This window comes from Mauremys mutica, chromosome 20 (genome assembly GCF_020497125.1).
Source record: "Mauremys mutica isolate MM-2020 ecotype Southern chromosome 20, ASM2049712v1, whole genome shotgun sequence".
Lineage (NCBI taxonomy): Eukaryota > Metazoa > Chordata > Testudines > Geoemydidae > Mauremys > Mauremys mutica.
The window spans coordinates 17,609,411-17,618,621 of NC_059091.1; the positions used below are offsets into that span (position 1 = coordinate 17,609,411).

The 9,211-nt window shown below is 53.7% G+C and overlaps 1 protein-coding gene across 1 annotated transcript in view; it reads right to left on the reverse strand.

Moving 5' to 3' along the window:
* Window positions 1–205: 205 nt before the first annotated feature.
* LOC123353665 (C-type lectin domain family 4 member G-like) overlaps window positions 206–9,211 on the reverse strand; it is a 19,732-nt gene continuing 10,726 nt past the window's right edge. Inside the window, exons 6-11 of the mRNA XM_044994971.1 lie at window positions 6,069–6,131; window positions 5,809–5,871; window positions 4,682–4,771; window positions 3,701–3,852; window positions 1,481–1,587; window positions 206–594 (exon numbers count right to left, since the gene is read on the reverse strand). Of these exons, the coding sequence (XP_044850906.1) occupies window positions 456–594; window positions 1,481–1,587; window positions 3,701–3,852; window positions 4,682–4,771; window positions 5,809–5,871; window positions 6,069–6,131 (614 nt within the window). The 3' untranslated portion in view covers window positions 206–455. The remainder of the gene's footprint in view (window positions 595–1,480; window positions 1,588–3,700; window positions 3,853–4,681; window positions 4,772–5,808; window positions 5,872–6,068; window positions 6,132–9,211) is intronic.

The window sequence follows — 9,211 nt, forward strand, 5'->3', positions numbered from 1 at the left end:
TATTCCCAGCACTGGGAATTGAATGGGCTCTAGGGATTAGAGTCAGGACTCAGGAGCGTTGGGAGTTGCCTAGGTTCTATCCCTGGCTCTTGGAGGGGAGGGTGGTTTAGTGGTTAGAGCAGGAGTGGTCAGGACTCCTGTTTCCAGCCATCTGAAATACTGTGGTGTCATAAGAACAGGGGACTAGGAGTCAGGATGTTTGGGTACTAATCCAGTCTCTTCCACTGATTTACTGCTGTGACCTGGGTAAGTCTTTGTGATTCAGTTTCCCCATCTGTAAAGTTAGGGTGATAATACCTTGCTCCCAAGAGTGGAAGGGGTGAGGTCTGTGAGGTTTAACGCATTGAAGTTTATAAAGAGCTGGCAGACCTTGCATGGAAGGGGCCAGAGGGCAGCAGGGTGGCTCTGTGGTTATTAAGATGCGCTGGCTGTGTTGTGTTCCTCCTGGCCACAGTTTAACAAGTCCACTTCTTTTCACAGATCCAGCCAACCTCATTCATCACACATGGAGCGTCGTTCCACTTCCCGTCTTTGAGCATCATCACGCAGTCCTCGCCACTGCCAAAATTGTTGGGCTCCCCTCGATCCCAGTTGCTGGGGATCAAAGAGAGTAGCAAACTTAGCCAGGCATTCGAGGGAAGCCCTGGTGAAATGCACTCCCTGAAATCCCACTTAAGCCCTCAGAGAGGGTGATCCTGCCTCACCCTCTGAAAGGTGGTTTGAGGCTGACTAGTGCAGAGCACTGGATAAGAGCCAAGTGTAATGATATAGGGCCTGACTGACCTCTGTTACTCCAATTTTAAACTGGTCTAGCTATTAACTTCAATGGAATTTACACTGGTGTAAACCTGGGATAATATAGTGGTGGATCAGGGCCGTACTGTTACAGTGAGAGTTACCCACAGTCTTAGTGGGTGAGCACTGATCAGGCTTGGAAGACACCCTACATCGTTAGTCCTGTGATGCACATTCTCTTTGGTCAGTTCTCGCTTCCAGCCTGACTCACTACGTCGAGTTAATTCTCGGGGTAGAGTCACTTCCTGGGAACACCGGGGTATTTGGGCTGAGATTTCTGCTAGAGGGGACTGACCTGGGTGCTGTTGGTGACACCTCTGTCCCAGGACTAGTGTAAATAAACAAGTTACACTAAGAAGGAGCCAGATTCCACCGATTTCTTCTCAACGGGGAAACTTCCCTGTAAGACCCTGAAAACTGCTACTGCTCAGCTGAAGGTGACAATTTAAAGCTGAGCATCATCCACCACTTTATTCTCTACCCCACTAGCTCTGATTCCCTGTGGGGAAACCCTGGACAGTTTAAAGAGCAGAGCAGATGGAAGATGAATCAAGAAAGGGCAGCTCCACCCACTCAGCCAATGACTTGATGTGTTTGAAATGTACTGATTGGCCAGTAGTACCTGAGCCAACCCTCACTTCTCTCGCCCCTTCACTCATGTACCAGTGAGCGGGATTGGGCTGACCTGTATGACACGGAACTGTCGTCGACCCATATAAATGTCCCTTCATTGCTAACGTCGTGCAGGCCGATCCAGTACTGCTTGCCGTTAACGTTCTTTGTCACAAACTCCTGAAAAAAATAAAATAATTGATTGTAATAAAATATTGCCCAAATCTAAGGCACCACCCCAATCCCACTTCACACAGCCCGTACTCCTCTCTGGCTCTCTGTTGTTCTCCTTGTGCTGAGATGTGGCCCATTGGGTTATTATTAGAATTATAGTAACACCTAGGCAGCGACTGAGATCAAGGCCCCATTGTACCAGGTGCTACATAGACACCTAGTGAAAGACACTCTCTGCCCCAAAGAGCTTACAATCCAACAGACAAAACCAAGGGTGGGAGGGGAAACTAAGGCACGGTGATTTGCCCCAGGTCACACAGAAGGTCAGTGGCAGAGCAGCAAGTAGAACCCAGCTGTCCTGGCTCCCAGGTTTGTTCCTGCACCACTAGACCAGGCTGGCTCCCCTCCCAAAGGCCCTGCTGAGGGAGATGTGGCTCTGGATGGATGTGGAAGCACTGTGTGGACATGGAGGCTAGTCAGGGGTCTCCCAAGTGACTGTGATCTCATGGATCCCAGTCCTCCACCAGACGCTGTGTCTCCAAACTCTTTCCCCATCACTCCTTACAGTCAGGGGTCTCTCTCCAACTCCCGCAAAGTTTCCCTTCCCAGGGAGCTTCCCTGGAGCTGTCAGGCTGACTTGCCTGAGGGTCCCCAGCAGCCTGACTAGCACTTGGGATGAATTGTGCATTAACTCTTTGGAGTTGGGGGAGTGCCCTAAGTCTGTATTCTGGTAAGTGGTTTGCTCCTCGATCCTGTGCCAATAGATGGTGCTCAAGTATATGTAGCATAGTCCCTGAGTTTTGTAGGACCAATACAATTTCTTGTGCACTGCAAATGGCTACGTAATCCATCCCCTGTTATCCACTCCCAGCTTCTGGCAGTCGGAGGTTTAGGTACTCCCAGAGCATGGGGTTACGTCCCTGACCATCTTGGATAATAGCCATTGATAGAGCTATTCTCTGTGAACTTATCTAGTTCTTTTTTGACCCCAGTTCTACGTTTGGCCTTCACAACCAGAGCTGGTGCAACCATTTAGGTGACCTAGGCAGTCGCCTAGGGAGCTAGGATTTGGGAGGCGGCATTTTCTTCAGCAGTGACCACGGCGGCTGGATCTTCAGCCGCCCCGGTCGCCGCTGGCATTTAGGCAGATGGAGCTGGGGCAGGGGAGCACAGGGAGGGCCGCCTGCAGCAAGTAAGGGGAAGGCGGCACACAGGAGAACTCCCTGCCCCAGCTCACCCCTGCCCCGCCTCCTCCCCGAGCACACCGTGGCTGCTTCACTTCTCCCGCCTCCCAGGCTTGCGGCGCCTAAGCTGATTGGCGCCGCAAGCCTGGGAGAAGTGAAGCAGCTCTCCCCTGCTCCGCCTCTTCCCCGAGCACGCCGTCGCTGCTTCACTTCTCCCGCCTCCCAGGCTTGTGGCACCAATCAGCTTAGGCGCTGCAAGCCTGGGAGGCGGGAGAAGTGAAGCATCCACGGCGTGCTCGGGGAGGAGGCAGGGCAGGGGTGAGCTGGGGCTGGAGGGTGCCTCAGGGCGGAGGGTGGGGAGCTGCTGCAGGGGGGAGGTGCCTCAGGGCAGGGGCTCGGGGACGGGGGAGGGCGCAAGGTGGAAGTTTCGCCTAGGGCGCGAAACATCCTTGCACTGGCCCTGTTCACAACATCCCCCGGCAACGAGTTCCGCAGACTGACTGTGTGCTGTGTGAAGAAATACCTCCTTAGGCTTGATTTAAACCTGCTGCCTATTCATTTCATCCTGTGACCCCTGGTTCTTGTGTTATGTGAAGGGGAAATAACACTTCCTTATTCACTGTCTCCACACCAGTCATGATTTTATAGCCTCTATCCTATCCTCCCTTAGCCCTCTCTTTTCCAAGCTGAACAGTCCCCGTCTCTTTAATCTCTCCTCATCTGGAAGCTGTTCCAGCCCCTTGATCATTTTTGTTGCCTTTCTTGTGCACATCTTTACACCAGTGCATACTGTGTTTCCTAGGCACCGAGCAGAGAAACGTCAGCTCCTATCCTGTCCCCAGCGTCTCTCTCATCCCAAGAGCCTCCCATTTGCTGGGAGACCATCTCCACGCCCTTTCTGGGCTGTGTGGCTGGACTCAGTGAGCCTGACTTACCTGCTTTTGTGGGTTATCAATAATAATCAGCGTGGCGCCTTGGTCTTTGCAGGCCTGCTTGGCATAGGACCAGTATTTATGCTCTGTGGAGAAGTAGTAGCAGTTCCCTGAATTCAGCAGCCAGCCGGCTGGACAAATGCTGCAGGCGGAGTCTGCAATGCAAAACAGGCAGAGGTCATTCTCAGCGCTGGACTGCAAAGGACAATAATAGCCTCTGCCTAGTGCCCTTTAGCCAATGACCTCAACGCACTTAGCCAAGGTGGGGAGGCGTCACCCTCAATTTGCAGAAGGGGAAACTGAGGCAGAGAGAGGTGCAGTAACTTGCTCAAGATCATTCCCAAGCTGGGAAGAGAGCTCAGGAGTCCCGATTTCCGGCCTCACCTGCTCTAACCACTAGCCCAGTGGTTTTCCACCTTTTTTCATTTACGGCCCCTTAAAACATTTCTAATGGCGGTGCAGACCCCTTTGGAAATCTTAGACATAGTAGGTCTGCGTACCACAGGTTGAAAACCACTGCACTGGACAACATTGGCCTCATAGGAGCTGGGAATAGAAGCCAGAGGTCCCGGTACCCAGCCCTCTGCTCTAACCACTAGACTTCATATACCTCCCAGAGATGGGATTAGAACCCAGGTGTCCTGCATTCCAGTCCCCTGCTCTAACTATTAGACAAAACTGACTCCTTGACAACCTAGCAGTTTATTTGGGGGAAATCCCAGTGAATCCCCTGAACTATATTAATCCATTATTACTGCTTGTGGGGAAAAGGAGCAGGAATCCTAACTGCACAAGGTGCCATGGCCCAGGCCCTCATTTGCTGGGTGCTGTACATTATTATTACTTGCATTATGGCAGTGCTTAGATGCCCCAGTCGTAGCCAGGCCCCGTTGTGCCAGGCATGGTACAAACACAGAACAGAATGACGGTCCCTGCCGTGAAGGGCTGACAATCTAAGCAGGTCAAGACTGGCGTGTATCTCACCGTTCCCTTTCTGGACAACATCCAGAATTTTGTAGGCCTCAGCCCTGATGTCATCTCTGTCACTTTTCGCTTTGGCCAGATCCTCCGACACTGCAAACACAACACACTGTCACACGTAGGAATAGGGCTGTAGCCCTTTAAACAGACTGTGAGCCTCCAGCGGCGCTCACCGTGTTCTGTACTTTAGAAGCAGCCACAAGCCAGCCAGAGCAGCGGGTGTGTGCAGCTCGGTCTGGGATATCTGTGTACAGATCGTAAACTCTGGGATATGGGCCTTGGCTGTGGCACTGAAATGGGGCCCCTATCCCAGCAGCAGGAGGCACTGAGCTTGTTACTCGGTCGGTTTGATACATTGTTAGGGGCTGGAGACCTGGCCGGAATCGCCAGCTGAACCTGAACCTTTCACAAGGGTCAAAATCATTCCTCTAAAACCGGGTCCCTTCCCCTGAATCTCAGCAGGAGCCCTGCCCTCCCCTTGCACCCAGGCACACTGCTTTGCCCCCCAATTCCCTACCTCTGGTTCCCCAGGTTATTACACCTGGGCAGTCTTCTGCCCAGCCCTTCAATCTACCTGCCTCCCCTTGGCCCCTAATGAGTCACCATCCCCATCTCCCTCCCCCTGACCCTCCCCTGCTTCAAAAACACATATCCCCTCTCCTATTTGTGCCAAGTGAATCTAGGGAGAAAGAAACAGCCAGCTTCCCCTCCCCCCCTCTCTAGCAGCCCAGCCCATGCAAGTCCCTAAAGGCCAGAGGCTCCTGCAGTGACCCGGACCGCACTTGGGGTGAAAATCCCTGGAACTGAAAGTGAACTGGCTTCCCCAATTTGCCCCAGTTAGTCACACAGTGAGCGTGGTGCAGGAGGAGCCCTGAGTGCAGAGGCTCTGTGGGCACCGGCTGTGTCCCCACCCCTCCAGTGGGTCACCCAGAGTAGGGCATGGGCCCGGTTTCCAGCCTTGGTGACTTGATCCCAAATGCTGCTTGCTCAGGCAGGCCTGGGGGGTAGGGGGGGATGGATCCCAAATCGCCTTGGGAACCTGGCGCTGGGATTCTCCATCCCCATCTCTTCTTTCTGCTGTTCTTCATCCCCTCCTCTGCCTGAGTCCTGCTCCCTCCATGGGCACTCACCTTCCACTTTCAGTGTGGCCTGGTCCGACTGCAGCCTCTTCAGATCCGTGGCCAGCTTCACCTCTGAGAGATAAACAGGGCTGATCACATTCCTGGGAGGGCCCGTCATGGGTACCCAGGGCTCAGCGGGAACAAGGAGGTTGCCAGGGAATGGGGGATGTTGGGGGGAACTTGGGAGGGGGAGGAGTGACATGACTGGGGTGCAGGGGGCTTGTAGAGATGACGCTGGGCTGTGGGTCTGTGAGGGCTCCAGTACGTACCAGTGCTGTGTATGGCAGACTGGTTGAAGTGAAGTGTCTCCAGTTGCTTCGCTGTCTTGGAGCCTGGAAGAGACAGAGGCCGGTGAGCTGTGAACTACCCCTCACCTCATCTCGTGAGGCAGGGCCATGTTCCCTAGCAGCGCGGGTCTGTCAGGTACTGGGGTCTCCCGGGGCTGGTTTCCTTCCTGGGAAGAGGTGGCGCTGGTGGATTTGCTTTCATCCCCTGGCCATGATGGTCCATGACTCAGGCTCCGAGATGGAGAACGACTTGCCCCAGGCCAGATAGTGAAGCAAGATTAGAACTCGGAGCTCCCTGACTCGTGCTCATTCCCCCAGACCCCACCTCCAGCTGCCAGCCCTGTCTGGGGAGAGCTTGTTAGTGAGTTTAGTTAGGGCCGATCCAGACTAGGGAAATTTGTACTAGTGTCACCGTGGACTGGTGCAAATCCCTAGTGCAGACACACAGGGGCGGTGACATGTATGGGCCTCTGGTGCCTGGGCTCCAGCAAATTCAGGGCCCAGGGGGCCTGGCTCCACCAATGTTCTGGGCCGAGTCTCTCTCCTGGCCCTGCCTGCTGCCCCCATGTACTTCCCCCGCAGTGTCCCCTGGCCCCACCTGCCGCCCCCGTGCACCTCCCCCGAGTCTCCCTGCCTGCCCTGGACAGCAGGCAGCTGCCCCCTGCAGCTCCACGTTGTGCTCCCTTGCCAGCTGCTGCTGCAGCCAGCTACAAGGGAGCAGCACAGGGACAGGCTGAGGTGGCTGCTGCGCCTGCGGCAGGAGGAGGGGAGGAGGGGAGCAGCCTGGGGGGCCCTGGGTGAGTGTCGTGCCGGGGGAGTGGGGGAGGCAGGGAGGTTCCCCCTCTCCTGGGAGGAATCCTCCTCTCTGGCCCCCAGCCCTGGGCAGCCTGCTTGCTGCACCCCAAGCTCCACATCCCTGGCCCAGCCCCATGCCCCACATCCCCTCCTGCACCCCAACCCTGCAACCCAGCCCAGAGCCTGCACCCAGCACCAACCCCCCACCAGAGACCACACTCAGCACCCAAACCCCATCCTGCACCCAGCACCCGAAGCCCCCTCCTGCACTCCCTCCTGCATCCCAACCCTCTATCCCAGCCCAGAGCCCGCACCCAGCACCCAAACTCTCTCCCAGAGCCTGCACCTCTCTGTGATGCTCTGTACCTCAGGGGAACACCCAGGACCCCTATGTTCATCCTTGTAAAATGAATGGGTGATATCCAATGCAAAGTTTGTCATGTCGGGTGTCTTCAGAAGGCTCATGATACACCGAGCATGGTTGTTACAGTGAAGTTATAGGTTTATAATTTCATGTATGTAGTTATGAAGCTGAAAATGTATCCTCGTGGCTTAAAGCAAGCCCAGACAGAAACTCTCCAAAGCAGAGGGGCAGTTCACACCTCATCAGGGCAGGTATGGGACAAACCCAGCCCAGCCTCATGGGAACAAAAGATGCTGGCCTAGGCAGCAACAAAAGAATCTGTTAGACTCTCTAGTGAGTCACCCCCCTTCCTTTGGTCAGTTTGGAACTGCGATGAGGTAACGTTCACCTGACTCTGAAGGGGGGCAGCAAAGCCAAGAAGGAATAAAGGACCTGATAAAAGGGAGAGATATTTTTGCCATGCTTCTCTCTCTCGTCCACCGAGATCTAACAGACACCACCACCAAGTGACGGAAGCACTGATCAAAGGGGAGAGCCTGACTGAAGAGCAACCAGCCAGCCTGTGGTGAGAAGCATCTAAGTTTGTAAGGGCATTGAAAGTGCAAAGATCAGCTTAGAATGTGTTTTGCTTTTATTTCATTGGACCAAATCTGACTTGTTATGCTTGGACTTATAATCACTTAAAAATCTACCTTGATAGTTTAATAAATCTGTTTGTTTATTCTACCTGAAGCAGTGTTGTTTGGTTTGAAGCATGACAGAGACTCCCATTGGGATAACGAGCCTGGTACATATCAATGTCTTTGTTAAATTGACAAACTCATATAAGCTTGCAGCATCCAGCCGGCATAACTGGACACTGCCAAGACAGAGGTTTCCTAGGGTTGCATTCTGGGACCAGAGATATTGGTTATTTGTCATTCGCTTTGCAAGTAGCTGGGAGCAGCTTACATGCAAGAGGCTGTGTGTGAACAGCCCAGGAGTGGGGGTTCTCACAGCAGAGCAGCTAAGGCTGGCTCCCAGAGTCAAGGATTGGAGTGACCTAGCAGATCACCAGTCCGGATAACACCAGAGGAGAACATCACACCCGCCCACATCCAAACTCTCTCCCAGAGCTTGCACCCCAAACTCCCTCCTGCACCCAAACCCTACAAGAATGCCACCCACACCCCACACCCACTCCTGCACCCCCAACCATCTGCCCTTGGCACCGCAGCACCCCAAACTCCAATCCTAAGAGCCCACAATCCCCTCCCACACCCAAACTTCCTCCTTTCCAGCGCAGAGCCTGCAACACCCAACCATCGAGGCTAACCCATTCCCCATAACCCAAACCGCCCTCCACAGGAGCCTTTAAGGTCATGTTGTTGTAGTGGGAGGGGGGGACTATGGACCTGTTTCGCCTGAAGCACCACCAGAAATCTTATACAAAACGCTGGCATCCGCAGCAGACACATGGCCCAAGGCTTGCACAGGATGACCAGGGTTAGACCCACTGGTGTGAGTCCTGTACTTTGCACCAGTCCCAGCGTGTGTCCTACATTATTGTTTTGCATAATGCATTTACCTATCGGGACAAGGTCTGTAGAGAAGTTGGGCACGGTTACTCCACGAGCGACCTGGACGATCATTAAAAGATTGTAGCTGACTCTTCCTAAAAGTATCCACTCCAGCAGCTCGACTACCAGATATGGGCTGGATATACGGAATCGCTGAGTGGCGAGTGTGCGGTCCTGGCCTCTGCTATTCAGGAGGGTCAGACCAGAATGCCTGTAACATCCCCTTCTGGCCGCTAAACATTCTATAGAGAGCAACGACGGGTGCAAACCTCCCTAATGCAGACAGAAACCTAGCTAGTTATATAGAGCCTGGTCCAAAAACCACTGAAGACAACGGAAGCCTTTCTATTGGTTCAATGGGTTTCAGATCAAACCATGTGTTAGTTAATAGAAGCACAAAGAAAAAG